Raw genomic sequence first — 19,883 nt, 5'->3', positions numbered from 1 at the left:
AGCATCAGTGATCAGATGTTCTCTGATGCTCTTTTGCATTTTATTTTGCATCTTGTTTTATTCTGCCTATCTCCCCTCTCAGCCTCCACCTCGCCCTCCCACCAGCTCAATTTCTTCTTATGTAAATATTATATACTAGTTTACCCTCCTGGTCATGCATATGTTAGGCAGCAGGACTGTCTGAATAAAGCTCAGGCAGGCCCAATGTAGCCTGCAGTCAGAGGGAATACATAAGCCTCTGCCTTTTTAAACAAATATGAATTTAACTCGAAGGCACTTGCCAGTGTGATTTGTTTTCATTGTTCATGTATGAATAAATATTTAAATGTAATCATCTGTTTATGCCGAGCATGGGCTGGAATGCCCGTCACATTGCTATTCCTGTTTCTCCTGCATATAATTTGCTTGCATGTTAATGCCATTTATTCCTATGTAAGCCTCTGTTTTCAGTTTTGAATATAATTTCACTTTTTGATGACAGTAATGGCTCAGTAAACTGCACAATTGCAGTTAATGGAATTATTTTATGATAACATTAACTTGGCATCAGATCAGGGTAGAAGAGAAAACTGTCATCAGAGGGATATTGTCAACCAGTTACTTCTCTTTAATTTATTATCTATTTTATGAGTTGCTACAGTGTTGAGGGGGAGCTAATAGCTTGTTTATTACAAACATATGTGGAAGTGTTTTGTAAACCGTGAAGTAAGTAGCCATCATTGTAGCATGAAATTGTACATGCACATGCATTTTAAATACCCTCTTTTCCCTTTGCGTATAGAAATATTAGTAAACGTTTATTGAGCACCTATTACGTGCTAGACACTTTAAGTGCTGGGGACACTGAAATTAATAACTAAGTCTTCCTCAAGTAGCAGTAACGCAGTAGGGCATGCTGGATATGCATCCCAGTAATCAATCACAGTCCCCTGGAATAAACAATGATCCCCAATGTGATGTCACTGAGGCTCAGGGAGCAGACAGGTTTAAATGACAAACTCCACCTCAGGAGAATCAGTAATTCTTCTCAGAGGAGGTGATACTTTAAACTAAACATTGAAAGAGAGAAGAATCACAGATTCCAAGTAGAGGGAACACCGTGTGGAATACGTCGTCCAATCACTCCTGCCACTCCAGGAGCACCGTGTATGAAGCCTCTCCTCTGTGCTTGGCCCTGGATCACTTTTTTACTCTGCCTCACTTCATACTCACAGCAACCCTGGGAAGTATAGGTATTATGATGTTTCTTTGACAGGAGAGGAAACTGAGGCCCAGAAAGATAGAGCAAGTGACTGTAGGTCACACAGCTAGACGTCAGCAGGGAGGGCTGTGACATCGCAGCCTAGGCCCTTTGTGCCTTGCTGTGCCCATGAGCAGCAGGTTTGTGGGCAAGAGTGGCTAGTGGGTGAAGCTGTGGTGGTGGAAGAGGTGAGATAGGCTGAAGCTGGAAGTGAATACCTTGCATGCCGAACCAAGGAATGTGATGTCATCCTCTCTGCCAGGGGAAATCAGCATAAATGCTGCCCTCTGTCCTCAGAGCACAGAGTGCTCGAGCTCCCCAGTGGGTGCACAGACTCATCCATTGGGATCAGGTAAAAGGATGAAACTTCCTTTATTTTGTTTCAAGGGGAAGAAATTAAACTTTATAAACACTTGAATAAGAATTAGAATAATACTTGGATATAACGTATAAATCAATAAGCATCTGTTGAGAAGCATGCTAACATTTTTTTTCTCATGGAGCAGTTTGGAAATCCCTGCTTTTGGCAATAGGAGCCATTAAAGTAGTAAAGCAGGAGATCTACAAGGGTACCTGGGGGGCTCAGTCAGTTAAGTGTCCAACTCTTGGTTTCAGCTCTTGTCATGATCTCAGGGTCATGAGATCGAGCCCCACATTGGGCATGAAGTCTGCTGAAGATTCCCTCCCTATTCCTCTGCCTTTCTCCCATGCGCTCTCTCTCTCTCTCTCTCTCTCTCTCTCTCTCATAAATAAATAAATAAATAAATAAATAAATAAATAAATAAATAAAGCAAGCAAACAAGCAAGGGATCTATATGATTTCAATCCATGTTTTAAAAAGATCACTGAGGGAGAAAGATGAGTGTGTGGAAGATGGTGTAGAGAAAGGGAGGCAGGAGGTTAATAATGAAGTGGTTACAGTGATGCAGGCAAGAAGACTTGAGCTAAGACAGTCATAGTGGGCTGGAGAAAAAGGAAAGGAAGAAGATAAGGTGTATAACTGGCAGGATGGAGTGTGGGTAGGAGCTAAGCTGAAGGAAAGGCCCAGATCAGCTGATCTGAGGTTGAACTTTGTGACCCATTTGATTAGACATCATCAACATGATGAATACAGGGAAGGAGAAGTTTTGGGGGGAAGATGATATGTTTTGGTAAAATTTGAGATGTCTGTTGGCATAGCCTGGTAGAAATGTATAGCAGGTAATTAGATACAAATCTAGAGTTCAGGAGAGTAAAGAGTAGAAATATAGTTTTGGAAGAAATTGATCCAAAGAGGTATTTGGAACTATAGTACCAGATGAGCAATGTTCTAAAACTCAGGATGAAACCCAGGAGATTAGCAGGTTGAAGGGATGGATGCACCGGCGGGGGGGGGGGGGGGAGTCCCAGGGAAGGCTGATCAGGGACTTAGCAGGGGAAGCAGGAAGACTGGCAATCCAGGAGTCAGAAAAGAGAGCATTTCAAGGAGGAAGTGTAACCAATGTCAACATGCTACAGCAAAGTCATGGGGACTGAAAACTGATTAGAGGCAAGATTTTTGCAGTGAGGAGGTCTTTGGTGAATTAGCCAGCCCTTCCCCAGAGCTTAGCATCTTTCCTAATATCCATTTGAAGACCCTTAAGGAGACAGAGGGATCAGGGCTTTGAGGTGCTATTGGTTTCCCATCATCTTCATCTACACTGTGGATTGTCCTTTGCCAGGGCGTAATCCTAGATCGGCTTCCCGGGCTGATCCTTCAGTGGCCGAGTGAACTGTTTCCTATTGGGTGCTGATCTCACACTTTGCTCACAGCAAAGTGTAAGACACTGGCTGTCTGCTTCCATTGTCACTTTAAATGGCTTAATTTTGCAGAACAAGACTATCTCTGCTGTAGATAGTTAAGGGAAAAGCCATGGATGACACAAGATATTCATTCTTCCAGGTTGAAGCAGTAGACAATTTCCTTTTCTTGTTAACTCCTCGTTAGACATCTAGAAGCTCGCTTACTGGCAGAATTCTTGCCTTTGTGCAAACAATGGCTGTTTCTGTCAAATGCCGAGGCTGACAGCTCCTCAGAGAATGACTTGGGTGAGAGATCAATTTACTGAATAAATATGTAGATTTAGGAAATGTGTTTGCAAATCCCCTGTAACTAAATATGAACATGCGAGATAATGAAGGGTCTAGTTTGCCAGAGGGGTGAAATTCACCAAACTACCATAATTGTCAGGGATGCTGAACTGAATCAGGGTGACTAGGCATACTTGGTGATCCACTTCAAATGCATTTGAGGCAGCATCACCTCAAAGTAGAATTTGTTTCCTTAATAGGAAATAATATATTGCTCAGTTCTCGGGCTTGCAGCTTATTGTGTCTTTGGGGTGGATGGAAAATTAAAGAGGACTTAATTATGAGGCATATATGGTCACTTTACTTCAGGTCTCCAAACTAGTCTCTCTGTCTCTCAGATCTACTGTCCTAATGGCACTGACTGCAAAGACACACTAATTCAATTCAATCCAGTTCATTGATTCATTAAATAAATATTTTGAGCCTTACTATTTGGCCAAGTTTTATCCTAGGTTACTACAGTGAACAAGAGAGATGTAGCCCTGCCCTCATTCTGCCCTTATATAGTACCAGGGGAGACACACGCACACACAAAGCAAACAAGTACACCAAGTAGTTGCAAACCATAATAAATGCCAGTAAGGGAAATAAACAAGTAGTTGAGAAACATGGTACAACGTAGTGGTGAAGAATCCCAGGGACTAACCACCTGTGTAACCTTCGTCCAATGCCCTAACCTCTGCCTTAGTTTCTTCATCTAATGTTGGGATTACCTCATAGTGTTATGAAGAAGTGATATTTCAACTGAGAGATGAAGGATGCTAATGAACCAGCCACGCAAAGGATAGAAGGAAGCGTCCTTCATGGAGGAAAACTCTGAGCAAGTGCTCTTGAATAAAAGCTTCAAGTTTTCTGGAAAGTTAGAGATTAGTGTGGCTGAAGCATAGTGAACAAAAGGGAGAAGAGGAGGAAGGTGGACGGGGAGAGACTGGCGGAGCCTGCCCTGCAGGATTTATTCTCAGTGTGTAACCGAGGCCTCTGCAGGCATTTCACCTGAAATGCTAGCAGTCCAGGTAGTGCACAGACGCTCAGCTGGTGAGGAAGGTTGGTGTCATGTGTCACCAGCATGGGTTGGTGGTGGCTGCCTGGACTTGTGTTGGTGAGGACACAGAGGTTGTGTTTAGAGGTGGCCGTACAGGGAGCTGTGACTGATGAGTGGTACCTAAATTGAGCAGTTCAGTGGGAAGGGATAGAATTGTTCACTCCTGTGTTGCTTATGCAGCCCTTGATAGGAGTGAAGGGCTCTGAGTTCAAACAGAGTGTCCTGCAAAGCCTTTGTGTTTTGGATTATAGTTATTCTGTATTCAAAATTAAAAAGTGTGTGTTTCGTATTCCCACTAGCCTCTTTGGTTGCCTCCTGTAAGACACTCGTGATAGTTGCTACCCACTCTCTAATTAGACTGGAGACAGACACAGCCTGTGCTCCTCAGATCATTGAGGAGCCCCTTTAGTTACTCCTGCAGTCTCTCAACTCTGCTAAGCGTCATTGTCTTACGATCACAACATTTACAACTTTTTAAAGTCATGTATGTTTCAGCCACCATGAATTTTTGGTTTGCAATTTTGGATAATTTTTTTAAGTACGTGATTATAGTCCCTTCTCAATTATCTGTTAATGTAGGAATCTAAAGACCCATATTACCCAATGTAGCAGTTAATATAAAGTCATTCAATTTGATCATCAGAGTGCATTATGTATAGACGCATACTCATGTACAGGTGAACTTCTTCTCAGAGGGGTGTTCTTCTGAATCACAATTTGCTGAGCTAAATAGTATCCTTAATTATTACTTCCTGATTTTCTATCAGATGGGCATTTTGAGGGGAGGGAAGAGCCACTGGTCTTAGGTACAACAGGGGTGACAAAAATGAAGTGCTTTCCCATAGTCAAATATATTTTGTGAATAAGCCACAGATAATACTATTACGTCAACAACTAAGGATACCCCAAATAGCAGGGACCACAGCAGTTAATAGCTGCTGACCTACCTCTTCCGAAATGCTCTTGTCTTGGCTTCTATGACACAGAGCTCTTTTTGTATTCCTCATACTTCTCAGATTTGTCAGCGGTCCTGAAGAGAGGCCTGCACCTTCTTTTACTCAATTCCCTCTCCTAGGTGAATGAATCAAACCTGGTGCTTCAGTTCCCACTGCTATGCAGATACCCCAGAAATCCAGCCTGACCTTTTCACTGAGTTCCACGGCTCCGTGTCCAGCCGTTTACTTGCTGTCTCCCTCTTTCGTATCTCAAAGGCAATTCAAAGTTAGCATATCCAGAGCCAAACTCATGATGTCCCTCGTCACACTGATCTACAAGCCAGCATGTTGTGCAAGGCAAAAGAAATAAGATTTTTCTGACATCTCATTTTTTGTTTCTTCATAATCTGCATTCAAGTCTAAACTGTTCCCTTCCTAAATGTCTCTCAAGTTCATCCACTTCTTTGCATTGTCCCTACCAACTTCCTAATCAAAGTTCTCATCATCTCACACCTGCATTACTGTGTTACTTTCTCTAATGGTCTGGCTGCTTCCATGCTTGTCCTCCTATCATCTATTTGCTATGGAGTCTTTTTAATTTCCTAAGTAGATAGTTAAAACATTTGTAAGTATGGGAAGTTTTGTTTCTCCCTTTCTAGTCTGAGTTCTTTTTCTCCCTATTTGATTGCATTGGCTAGGATTTTAGGTCAGTGTTAAAATAAAATAGTGATATATATTGTGTAATGGCTTTAAAAAAATTAGATGCCTTTTTATCAGTTTTATGAAGTCCCTTCCTATTACTAATTTGGTAACAATGTTTATCATAAAGCAGTATTAGATTTTATTGTGATCACTGATGTTTTGAATTTATTTCTACTATCTTAGCTGGGATGGACTCCCCACCATTCTGATTTTCCCGACCTTTTTTTTTTCTTTTTTTCTTTTTTCTTTTGTTCCTTTTGAATTTGTTTTCAATTTTCTCATTTGTTTTTTTTTCCTCTTTACCAGTACATTTTATATCCAATTCTATTAGTGGCTATTTAGGTATTCTATCATACACATTTAACTTAATCAAATATCAAGTTAATATCTATATAGTCCCCTGAGTAATAGAAGGATTTTAGAAGACACTGTCACTTCCCTTTTAAATATTATACTAGGATTGTGCAGGATTTTAGTTTAGCTTTTTGGTACGTCCACAAGTTATACATTATTCTTCTTTTAAACAGTCAGTACCTGTTATATGTTTTTAACAATAAAAGTTCATCAACACTATTATACTGTATACTTAAAAATAGTTAAGATGGCACATTTTATGTTATATGTTTTTTATCACAGTTTTAAAAAGGTTATGACTCTTCCTGTCACCTTTGACTTTCTGTGTTTGTTTTCCTTCTTCTTGAAGTAAATCTTTTATAATTAACCTTAGCAAATTTTTGGTAAATGCTCTCAAGTTGAATTACTCTGAGTTTATTCTGGAAGCTGGAAAGAAGTTTTCTTGGATATAGACCTCTAGCTTTTTTTTTTTTTTTTTTTTTAACTATGATCACCTGTTAAGGTTAGCTGTCAATCTTACTGTTGCTCCTTTATAGGCATTCTGGTTTCTTCTCTCCTGTGGCTTTTAAGATCACCTCTCTATCTTTGATGTTTTGCACTTTCACCATGATTTACTTAGGAATGAGTTTGTTTATACAACTAGAAGATTGTTTTCCTGAATCTGGAGTTTGTTATTTTTAATGTCAATACCTACACTCCCCCCCAAAAAAAATTCTCACTCACTCACTCACTTTTTTTTTTTTAAAGAGTTATTTATTTTAGAGAGAGAGAGAGCATGCATGTGGGTGGGAGGGGCAGTGGGAGAGGGAAAGAGAGTCTTAAGCAGATTTCACCTTGAGCACAGAGCCTGACATAGGGCTTATTCTCACTACCCTGAGATCATGACCTGAGTGGAAACCAAGAGTTGGATACTTAACCAACGGCACCATCCAGGTGCCCCAATTATTCTTTTTAATATTTGCACTTTTCCCATATATTCTATTATTTTTCTGAAATGTCAACTAATGTAGATTAGACCTCATATTCTCCATGTCTCATAAACTCTCATATTTTCTATCTTTCTTTTTTTGTTTTTAGGATTCATTCTGGCTAATTTCTTTGAACCTGTTTTTCAGTTTACCAATTTCTGTCTTAGCTATGTCTAATATGCCATTTAACTCATTGACTGAGTTTTTAATTTTAATTATTGGACTATTTTCAGAGATTCCATTTAGTTCTTATTCAAATATAATTTTTCATTTTTATAATTTTTGTTTCTTAATCATACTTTAAAGCATCCTTTTTCTATTTTGAAGCATATTAAATATGAGATTTTATATTCTTTGAATTATAATTCTTTATAATTCCGGTAGGGTGAGTCTTCATGGGTCTGATTCTGCTGTCTCCATCTTGGGTGACCATGATTCCTGGGCATTTTGTTGTTATTATTTTTTAAAGCTAACTTGCTTTAGAACTCTATCAGTTGTTATATGTTTTTAGTCTTGAAATAAAGTTTTTATTTTCCTCCAAAGAAAATGGGGACAGTAACAACCAGAGAACCCTTTAAGTTACAATTTCTGTTTGTGGATCCAGGCAAGGAGCATGAATATGGAAAAACAAAAACAAACAAACAAAAACATGAACAAAACAAAATTCAGGTGAGGACTGGCTCGTGGTTCAGAAAGCTCAATGGGTATGTTTTCCTTTTCCATCCAGCACTGAGGAGTGGGTAGTTTCCTCACCGTTCCCTTTCATGAAATAGATATACTTCTCACCCTCCTTCATAAGAAGGCAGAACAATTTGGGATACCAGCTTTATGCAAGGGTCTCCAATAAGCAGGCCCTAGGATTGATTTCATTCCTTCTATTCCCCAAGCAGCCACCTCAGTGGAAGTTTAAGGACACTAAGGTTGAGCAAATGCCTTGGGGGCAGAAGCTGGTTTTAATGTTCTGTGAGTACCCAGAATCTCTCTTTTGCGTGGTGTTTCTCCTCTGTGGTTTCTTTAGTTTTCTGATAGTTTACCAGCTCATTTTGAAAAATCCAGCTTTGGTAGTCATTTTTTACTGAGAGGTTTTCCAGGGCATTTTGTCTACCACACTGTTGGAAATGGAAGTCTTTAAACTTTACTTCAGTTAGAATGATCTCTCCACAGTTCAAACCTAATCTGGGAGTTCACCTTCTTGAAACCCTCTAATTTCTCCTCGTTGCTCTGAGGATGAAGACAAAACTGCATGTGGCCTACGAAGGTCTGTGAGGGCTGGCCTCTGCTCCCTGCCTGTCTCCTTTCACCCGACTTACCCAGATTTCCTCCACTCCAGATTCCGGGCTCTTTATTCCGTCCCTCTGACCCACTCGACTCTCTTCTGCTGTAGAGCCTGTGCTCTTGCTCTCCTGGGAGTGAAATGCCCTTCCCTTTCCTCTTCCAGTTTTCTCTTACTCTCTTTTCCTGGGTCACCTAAAGCATTGTGTCCTTGGGGAACCTTGCCCTGTATTTGCAAACTAAGTCAAATCTCTTCAGATTCTCATTGCCCCTGTATTTTGTCTTTCAAGTATGATCACACACACACACACAAATATTTGTTGAGCTCGTACTATCTTCCAATCACTGTGCTGTGAAAGAATTTATAACAGAAATAAAAATTGACACCCAAATATGTATCACAGTTGCTGTTCTAACTAATCGACAGGTCATCTCAGGATCTGGAAATCTGGAGATGGTAAACAGCTTTTCATGACAAAAAGTCTCTTGACTTTTTTTAGAACTGCCCTTAGGGTCTACAACTTCTGAAAGGCGTTTCACTCAGCATTTGTTCTTCCTCATTCAGCACCAACACATGCATGCTGGACTCTAAAACTTGGTTCTCCTTTTAAGCCCTTGAATTGATAATGAAAGTTTCTATCTAGTTGAAATATTTGTCTAATGGTAGAGGTTCAGTTTGCATTGGCAATCAAGTGTTTATCCAACAAGTATTTATTAAATAGCCAGTTGACAACTCTGCTAGGCACTGGAAATACAACAGTCAATTGGACAGACTCAGGTCTAGTCTTCGTGGGATTTTATAGTCTAGCTGGGAAAGGAGTCATGAAGCAGAGAGTCTTGTGGGTGCATGTGAAATGAAAGGGAGGTATCTGAGGTGGCTTAAGGCATGGAAGAAGGAGGTCAAATCTCATCATGGGGTCAGGGAGGCATCCTGGAGGAAGTACCATCTAAGCTGTGACCTGAATGATAAGTAGGAATTGGTAAGTGAAGAGGAGGGTGTAGCTGGTGAAAATAAAGCTAGAAGGAAGTCCCTGAGATAGTAGGGAGCTCGACTCATTTGAGCTACAGAAAGGCCAAGGTGGCTGGAATTCAGTGACGGATGGAATAGGAAGAGAGCACCTGGAGGGATAGGAAGGGGTAGATCTCCAAGTCCTTGAAGGTCAGGCCGTGGCATCTGGACATTAACCTGAGGAAAATGGGGAGCTATTACAAGATTTTGAACAGAGAATGATATGATCACTTTTGTTTTTAAAATGTTCCCTCTGACCATTGTGTAGAAAATGGATTGAAAGGGGGTAAAGTGAAGGAAGGGAGGTGGGTTCAGAAACCCCTACAGGTTAGATGTGCTGGGGCCTTGAATAAAAGTGGTGACCATAAAGATGGAGGGTACCAAGTGGCTTTGGTCACTCTAGTTAACAATATGGTATTGTTACCAAGGCTCTGACTTGGATACCTATGGGGCCATATGCCGTGCTGGTGAACCATGCAGGGTGAGCAGGCTTGGTCTTGGGTGACTGGAATGCTCTTATCTGACTCTTTGACCATAGAAGCCAGTGAAGAATCCTGGAGGTTTCGCTCAGTGGTAATGTAGTCCACTTATTGATGAGGGAAACAGCGCCCAGAGCAAAGTAATCTGCTAATGGTCACAACACACACTGGTGCTGGAGTCAGGTTTAGATCTCAGTCCTCAGACCCACACCACCACTCTTTCTGTCGCACTGCTCTTTGCTGGTGGCTTGCCTCGATCTCAGCCATGGTACTACTCAGATGAGGTCTTCAGTAATGGAAAACTTGACATATTTGAACTCAACACTTCCTCAGGTGTTCCCAGATTTCAAAACAAAGAGTTTTACTGCATATGTATTTTTTTTTTAAAGATTTTATTTATTTATTTGACAGAGATAGAGACAGCCAGCGAGAGAGGGAACACAAGCAGGGTGAGTGGGAGAGGAAGGAGCAGGCTCATAGCGGAGGAGCCTGATGTGGAGCTCGATCCCAGAACGCCGGGATCACGCCCTGAGCCGAAGGCAGACGCCTAACCGCTGTGCCACCCAGGCGCCCCTACTGCATATGTATTTTAAAACTCAGCACCATTAGTAAGGAAAATGTTAAAAATTCTATTTAACTCCACATACCAAATGTCAAGGCTCTCAGTGGAACAGAGCTGGAAACCTGGGGTTCATTATTCTTATCAGGAAGCCGCAAGAATGCAAGGACAAAGTTCAGATGCTCCTGGCATGACCATAGTTTAGAGTAATAATAACTTGACGTTTCTTGGGCAGTTGTCTCTCTAGCGGCAGTCCATGCCGGGAATCAGGAGGTAGGTGAAAAATCAGCAGTTAGATTCTGTAATTGTAGAGGGGAAAACTGCCTCTAGTTTCTGACCTTGAGTTAGATCCCCTGGCTGCAGCCCTGCTTCCCATGGTGAGAACAAGAGAATTCAGGAAAGACTTTGGGGAAAAAGATTGTTGTAGAAAGGAACTGGAAGGCAAGAGACATTCACCCCAAAAGAAGAGTAGTTATCTCTTTTGAAAATAAAATGTAACATTTACTTGTTTAAAAATCATAATATAACATAGAAGTATATAAGGGGACTGTTCACATATACAATTTTTTTTCTAAGAGGTAATAAAATTATCAATTTGTGTATAGATTTCCAGATTTTTACTAGGGGTGTGTATGTGTGTATGTAATCATTCTACAACTTAATTTTTTCTGCTATCATTTAAGATATCATGGACACTTCATAGGTGATTAAAAAACTGAAGGGAGGTATGGTCAGAGAAGCAGTCAAAACCGAATTTCTTCTCAGTACCAGAAGTTTTAGAGCAAGTGGGCCTAAAAAGAAAATGCTGGAAGGAATCTACTGAATATTAGCTTCTCTTTCAAGTGAATGATGCAATCTATATTTTTCTTTATATGTCTTGGAACTATGGAAAGGGGGAGGCTGTGGGAAGGAGAGAGAGAGAGAGAGTGTGTGTGTGTTTCTGTTTAGGAGCATTGTTTTGGGAACACTCAATTTCTAATTATATTGAGAGAAAAACCCTGAACACCATTTTTCATGCTAATGGAGAAATTTACTTAAGTGCAGAATTATGCAATTGAGTTCTTCTTGCCAAATTACATAAAGGCTGCAGCTCCTCTCAGTAGAATGAAGGATGGCTGGGGCACACATCACACTCTATTCATAACTTAGAGTTCTTTTCAAGGCTTTTGCCTGCATCTTATTACCTACTTACTATTAATTTATTGCACAGGGTTGCTGTATTTTAAAGTAAAGTGAATGTTTTAGATGGATAGTTTTCTTTCATTTCTTCCATATTGTTAACTTCTATTTTTTTGTTTAGGCTGTTTATGCTTTCACCTGAGGCAGTTTTTCTTCAGTGATTGCATTAATTTTTGTATGTTCATCCTAGACATTTTTCAAAACGGGATCCCCACAGGTTGAGTTTGTCTTCTGTTCTCTCACCTCCAAATCATTCTCCCCTGGGGTGATTTATAAGAGGAAGACTGTTTACTGAAACTTCTTTGCAGTTTGCCCTAAGGGGGGATTCCTCCTCAAATGTCAGACTCTGGAAAAGTAACAGCTCGAGCGAGGAGAAATAATTTTGTCATTGACAAAAGGGTTGGCGCCAGGAACTGGTCTGAGCCCTCTGCCTCCCGGCTGTTTCTATCAATTAAATGAAGTCTGCATGGAGTTCTCTGGGCCACCAGGCTACTTGACAATTCACACAGGCAACATTGTTGTTATATTAGCCCTTCCGTGTATAGTCCCTTTCAGACGAGGCTCTACTCTTTCTCTTCTAACAGAATAACACCTTATGTTTCAACTTTGTTACCCTTCAAAAGAGAATTTCTCTGGCCACTGTGGAGCTGGACTGCTCACTTTAGATTCATTGGACCAAAATTCCTTGTCTTAATCTGCCATTCCGGATTCCTTTTGGGTCTCTAGACTTTGGTGTTGGGAGAAGGGGTCCAGATGGTGACAATGACCATGCAGGAAAGAGGTGAATCAGGAAGGGGACCCTCCCATTCATGAATACTTCCCAGCCCTATTGCTTTGACTTAAATGTGCCTGCTGAGTGCGCTTAAGGGTTTCTTTCTGTAAATAGGATCAATAAATGCAAGGATGATTTTCAGACAGATTCAGGCACTGGTGAGGCTATAATTACTCTCCATCCCAGGTTGGAGTAGGGTGTGAGCAAGACAGAAAGGGGGAGGAGGGGGAGAGAGCGAGAGAGAGAGAGAAGGAGGGAGAGATGGAGAGAGAGAGAGAAAGAGAGAGAGAGGCAGGCAGTTTTAGTCTTAGAATATTGTGATTTTTCCAAGTAATCACTCTTCTGAAACCACGAATGACTTAATGGTTCTTTTTTGTAAAGTCACTAATTTACACCTACTCTAACAGAGCAAATTATTGGCTTGAGAATAGGAAAACCAGCCAAGTCACCTTGGATTTAGAGCTTGAACAGAAAAAGGTTAGAGCCAGCCATTCAGCTTCCCTGGACAGTCCTGTAACATCATCCCCTGGGCAAATGATGCTTTCCGACCCACCCTGACTTGTTTCAGTTCCTGGCAATGAGCTATTACTTTGCTCTGTTCTCTGGAGGTAGTATTGCCTAGCGGTTAAGAGGAAAATTTGGAACCACACACTCAGGCTTAAATTCTGACTCTTCCTTTTACAAGTTGGGTGACCTTGTGCAGTTAGTATTGTGCCTGGCACATAGCAAAGACTTAGTAAGTAGCAGTTATTAGTAGTAGGAGTCTTAGTAGTCAAGGGAAGAATAATAAGGCTGCATAGCTGAAGGTGACTAGTAATACTATCTACTTTAGATACCATTAGAACTAGTTGAACTGCTACGAATTCTGGATTCATAAGATATTTCTGTGCAGCTACATTGAAGGTGCTGAAGTTCATTCATCTAATACTTAATCATTAGTTGATGCATTTGTTTAAACTTCTTTTGGTGTTCCAGGCCTATTGCTACATAAACATGGGGATATTATGACTGAGATAGCCTTGACTCTGCCTGCGTGGAACTTATACTCTAGTGGAGAAAACAGGCAAGTAGTGATGGTGAGGAACAAAGTATTCACGCAGAGAGCCCACATCATTGTGATAGTCTGCTTTAGTGTTGTGTGGAGCGCACAGCATTCATTAAGGACGTTCACTAAATAAATGGCCTCCCTTCCGTAGTATTCCTCCAGTGCCTGGCATCACATTTAGGGGCAGAGAAATCTCTTGACTTTAGTGGCAAAGTAGCAGAATGGTATAGCATGACCTTATTGTCGAGTAATTTTGTCAGATCATAGAGGCATTTAAAATAGATTTTTCATTTTAAAAACCTTCCGATTAATCTGGCCTTGCTCCCAGGCACTTGTGAAATGAGTCAGGTATGTGTCTCACCAAGAGCAAATTTAGGTAAAGATGTGACCAGGTGAGGAAGACAAAGGAAAGCTGGGGCCCAGGTCTAATCCTGCAGGGGCATTTATGGGACTGCTGGGGAGGAAGGAAGGAGACCAGACACGCTGTGGGGGTGGAATGGGAAGGGGGCTGCTGAGGGCAGACAGGAGCCACCAGGTAAGCAGTCACGATGCTCAGTGTCTGCTAGAGCCCTCGTTCCCTCCTCTGCTCTTCTGTTCCCCTGGTTCATGCCTCTTTAATGTCTTTTCCTTTTTCTCATATGTAAAATATGAATGATAATAGTCTGTACCAAGTGAACTAATCCATGTGAAGAATTTAGTGCAGTGCCTGACCCTTAGGAAGTGCTCGATAATAATATTAAACTTTTATTATCCAACTTTTCTCACTATGTGGCAATACATAATTTACCTGCTGGCCTGCCTCATGATTTCTCTGGGAATAGGGACTGGGTCGTACTCATATTTATCTCCCCTGCAGTGCCTGGCACGCAGTAGGTGCTCAACAAATTGTATTTGTCTTTATGAAGATTTTTTTTTTTTTTGTCCTTCATAATGCTTACAAAGATCTAGAAGAAAATTATGGTACTATATAACAATAGCTAGCATTTATTTAGTGTTTACTATGTGCCAGGCACTGTGCTACTTCCTTTGCATGCATTATTTGCTTGTAGGACCACCTTATGGGGCTAATATCATTTTACTAATGAGAAAACTGAGCCTTAGAGAGACTAAGAAACCTAGCCAAAGCCACCTAACTGATAAGTGTCAGAGCAAAGTTTGGAACCCACACAGTCTTACCTAAATTTCTGCATTGACTTAAAGAGGTAGGGAAGAAATCAGGAGGATGCCTGTGAATGTGGCTCAGAGGAGCTGGAAGTGACCAAGGCATAGAAAACAAAATGGGGCTGGAGTGCCAGGAAACCCACCACCCCTGGATTCTAAAGTGAATCTTCCTGCTAGCTTTCCAAGCCTGAGGATGCCTTGGTTAGATGCTGCTCCCCTGGGCTGCTGGCCTGAGGTTGGCATCTCACTTTTAGGCTGATGCTTTATGTACCTGCATGGAAGAGGTGGTGCAAAGCATTGTACACACCATATGGGGCCCCACTGGCATTTAGTGAGTGCTCAGCTGTGCACAGTGTCTCCTGAATGAATCACATGCAAGCAGAGCATCGCTATGTTTATCCAAGCCCTGGGAGCTGGAGTGCTTGCCGTGGTTGGGCTCACATGCCCCAGCGCCTTGCAGGTTGTTCCAGTTTTCCCTGTGGTCAGGGCCTTCAGGCCCTTCAATAATTCGGTCCCTGGCAGGATCAGCTGGTTTCTGAAACATCTTTCCAGGCGTGCTGAAGCCAAAAAAAAAAAAAAATGCTTCCCTCCTGAAGCTATAACAGAGACCAACTGCTAAAAAAGGACCTTGAAACCACATCTGCTGTGCCCTTGACTTCAAGGCCACGCTTAAAGCCTTGCAGATAGATGAAGCATTATTTTTTTCTTCTTTCTTCCAGTTTCTCAGGAGAGGCCCTACAGTGCTGAATGGCCCCCATCATCACTTTATTTCTTGCATGTAATCTAAAACCCTTATGCATTTTATTTGCCTTAATGAGACTCCTTCCTAGAAATACTCCTTTTATTTGTATGTGCTCAGGTGAGAGAGTTTCCCAGTATAATCACTTCTGTGCTTGGGAACCAACAACAACAATAAGAATAATAGCTGATATTTACTTAACGTTTATTAGGTGTTAGCTATAATATTAAACACTTGAAAGACATTATCTCATTTTTTCCTACCTCAATATCCCCTTTGAGTGAGCATTATATCTCCATTTTGTCAGTAAGGAAGGTAAAGAGTCCAAGGCCGCGCAGTCAGCATATGGAGGAGTCTGGCTAAATAGCAAAGCCCTTTGCACTAAATAGCTGTTTGCGTCACTTCTCCTGCCCAACTGTGCCCATTTTTTTCAGCTCTTCTTTCCATTTGTACCCAGTAATACCCTAGGCTTAAAAATTCACACATACACACACACACACTTGCTAAGAGGCTGCAACAACTTAGCTTAATGATGTAGTCACTGTTAAATGCAAGCCACTTCCCTACAGAATTAGTTTTTTTAATCTTTGATGAAACTCAAGCAGGTGTAGAATATTTTTCCTTTCCTGGACTAGAGTGTGGTGTTGAGGTACTTTACTTGTGACACGAATAACAGGGAGCAGCTTGGATTCCCACTGAGGCAGATGCCCCTGAGCTTGGCCTCCTGGGATCTGTGTCATCTGCCCTCCCCTGTTAGATTCTCAGAGCACAGAAGGAGAAGAGTGCCAAGTTCTGGCTCAAGCTAGAGCACTGGTACAGTCTGTGACCTAGAGCAAATCAGATTTTTCTTGGTGGTAGAAATTAAAGTCAGTTTCTTACAAAGTTTAAAGTTGAATGCATAGCCCTGACTTGGTCTCATAGCCTAAATGTCTCTTTCCTTTCCTACCTCAGTCAAATAACATTTAAAAGATGGCAGTGAAGCCAAGTCACTTGTCTACTTGGGCCCTCGGTTTCTTCTTCTGTACAATGGGAAGCATGGACTAGGCGCTCACTGGCCTTCCCCACAGCTCTTGGTTTAGAATTCCAGGGGGCAGCAGGAAGAAACCCACCCTACCCCGCAGAATTCTGACCAGATAAGGTTGCAACAAATTGAACCAGGGCTAGTTTAAGAAAAAAGGGAATTTATTGGAGGGGTATTTGTGCAGCTCATACAATCCAAACACACACACACACACACACACACACACACACACACACACACAGGTTGGGAACCAGGGCTGCTTGAGGGATTTCTTCACAGGAGTTCGTGAACATTCCCCTGGAGTGCTGCCATTAAGAGGACCCCCATTAAAGTCCATTTTTATGTTTTTGTATTAAAAAAATACAAATTCCCGGGAGAGAGCCACCAAAAGACCATTCAGTTATGGAAGGTGGGGGAGGCAGGGTCAAACAATAGGAAAAAGCTGCTGGAGGCCATTCTTGCAGGTTGCACAGGTGGTTCCCAAGAAGAGGACTTCGTGGGAATCCTACCCCCGACCCCATGGAAATACACTAATAAGTATGCTTTACAGAGGAAGTCCATATGTATGTAAATAATGATGACTCCACCACGGACAGCCATGTCTGGGTATTAAACGTGGGTGAGAGACACTGTAGACCATAATAGGGATTGTGAGATTGCTCATTAGACATTTTCGGGTAGCTGTGGCTAGTGAAAAGAGTAACAGATTTCAAGGCAAAAGTCTTGGGGGATGGACCATTCATTAGTTTAGCTTTGGACACAAAGAAAAACTAAACAATGTCATCTTATGGGGAAACCACTGCCACTTTGAATTAAGATCCTGCCTTCCTCTCTACTAGATCTGTTCTCATAGTTTGCACTTTGATGGAATTTGGGCAAGTTTCAACCTCTTAGGAGTTTCTGTGTCCTTATCTCTGAAGTGGGAACAATAGTAATATTCCTATAATAACCAACAAGACGACAGCTAACATTTGCTGGCACAAGGCATATGCCGAGTGCTTCACGTGCGAGGGGTCTCCTCACGGTACTTGGGCACGGTGCCGTTATGGCCTAAGTTTTGTAGATGAGGAACTGGGGCTTGCGGGAATGAAGAGAGGCGGTAAAGCATAGAGCAAAGTACTGTACAAAGTGATTGAGAGGGTGGGCCCAGGGGCCGGATGGCCAGGTACGAGGTCTGGCTCTAACACTTCCAGGCGTGGAGTCCTTGGGCGTGTTGCTTGAGCTTGATCGGTCTGTAAAATGGGGATAATGATAGGGCCCACCGTGGTGTAGTCATGAGAGTAAGTGATTTAATATGTATGCAGACAGTGCCTGGGGCAGAGCAGTGTGTAAGAACGTCTACTATTATTAATAAGGTCTTCAGTTAGTACGGGGCAAGGTGGCGGTTGGAGACCCAGAGCTGATGGACTCTAAAACATATACTTTATGGCTGACATCTCTATTCTAGCAGGACAAGAAGGTTCAGAAGGGAGGAGTTTAAGAGAAGGGTGAGGGCACGAGGGAGGGAGAGAGAGAGAGAGAGAGAGAGAGAGAGCTGCTTCAGGACTCTTGGCTCCTCTCACAGCCTTTTCTCTATGACCTTGAACTAGATACCCAGAAAGTCAGCAGCAATCACTGGGTCCTTGTAATTGATTGGAACATTCAGTACTGGCTTTCCCTTAAGCTTCTGACTTCAGGGGGGCTTTAGGAAGCGGTAAATTAGGAGAAAAGAGAAGAGAGGCAGAGAGTGACTAACACACAGAGAGAAAGATGGAGTCAGAAAGACAGAAAAGCAGAGATAAACGTAATGACCCAGAGACAGAGTAAATAATACTCACAAGGAGATGAGCAGACACATGTTTAAAGACAGAGAAAGGCAATAGAAGAGAAGCAGAACGAAAAGAAAAGAGGGGTGAGGGGACGGATGGGAATTCAGTGCATATAGCAGTTGATGGACCGCCCTTCCTGTGGTTGATGGAGCAAACAGACCCGTTAAGTGTGTCAGCGGTTTATCTAAGGAAAGCACCTTTCCCACAGCCGCAGCAAGTGGCGTCTGACTGTGTAGGGCAGTGACAGGACTCGCTCTTTATCTGAATTGGAGACAGGAGCACTCTTGTCCGTATTTCGTGCAGGATGCCACAGATTAGGCTGCAGATTTTTCATGGTTGGCGATAGAGCCTTGTTTAGAGAGGCCTAGGGCTGAACAACACTCCAAGGCTGGGCCAAGAGGGCCATAAGCCTTAGGAACCTAGAGATGGATTTTATACGAGGGGATGGTTTCTATAAAAAGTTGCATGTATGCCTTCGTGTGGGCCTTGAAAATCTCTGCAAGAATATCCATCTAAATGTTAACAATCCTTACCTCAAGGTAGGATTAATGAGGAGTCTCACTTCATAAGTAATGTGTTTCTGCTATGTTTGCATTTTTGACAGTAACAACATAGGGCCTTTATAAAAAGAGGAACAAAAGGTTTCAACTAGATGATAAGCACACTTCTTGAAATGAGAGGGCCAGGTACACAGTGGCCCCCCACAGGGAAGAGGCAAGTACGGATTTGTCTGACAAGCAGGCAATGGCTAAGTGCAAGGGTGGAATACTTGAAAATATTTCTCCTTGACGCTTCCCAGACGCTTTGGAAATCTGGTGACCACAGTCTCTCTTCTGATTCTTGCAGAAGGGTGAAATTATTAATGTCCCCTTAGCTTGGATGAGTTTTATTCCTTTGAGGTTCTTCAGGGTTTAAAAAAAAGGCAGGAGTCAGTGGGAGGGTATCTGTTCTGCTCATGGTCAGAGGTTTTCCTGCCAGTGAAGGATGCTTGGAAACACTGCTGGCTCAGCACCATGGTGCTGAAGTCCCTGTCTCCCACCCCTCACTCTAAATTTTAAATGAAGTTTGTGGCTGGCCCATCCTTTCAAAGTTATTGCCTGTAGGCTTGAAAAATGACCTAGGTTTGTCTTCTTTCAGGCTTTATGAAGGCAAAGAACAGATGGAGTTTGAAGAATCCATGAGACGGCTCTTTGAATCTATCAACAACCTGATGAAAAGTCAATACAAAACAACCATCCTTTTGCAGGTGGGTTTACACTACAAAAAAAAAAAAATCTCTTTTCCTTTGGTCACCTGATAAATAACAGTATGGTGAGATAATGTCTACTTTTGCTTGAATATGTAGCCCTATGTTAATGGAAGGCCTGGGCTGGCCACATGGTACAAGGATCATGAACACCAAAGAAAGCACATTTATTATTTGTTTCCTGTGAGGGCAACAGTGCCTCTTTTTAAATCACTCCGAAGCTTTTGCTACCTGGAAGGAAAT

The 19,883-nt window shown here is 41.9% G+C and overlaps 1 protein-coding gene across 3 annotated transcripts in view; it reads left to right on the top strand.

The window, feature by feature from the left end:
- Nucleotides 1-19,883, top strand: part of DOCK2 (dedicator of cytokinesis 2) — a 409,258-nt gene that overhangs the window by 81,783 nt on the left and 307,592 nt on the right. For all 3 annotated transcript variants that reach the window (XM_045792086.2, XM_045792087.2, XM_087867813.1), the window contains one exon: nt 19,532-19,640. In XM_045792086.2, coding sequence (XP_045648042.2) covers nt 19,532-19,640 — 109 coding nt within the window. The remainder of the gene's footprint in view (nt 1-19,531; nt 19,641-19,883) is intronic.

Source organism: Ursus americanus, chromosome 15 (assembly GCF_024610735.1).
Source record: "Ursus americanus isolate L20-20 chromosome 15, mUrsAme1.1.p, whole genome shotgun sequence".
NCBI classification, from domain to species: Eukaryota; Metazoa; Chordata; class Mammalia; order Carnivora; family Ursidae; genus Ursus; species Ursus americanus.
This window is presented reverse-complemented; position numbering and strand designations above follow the sequence as displayed.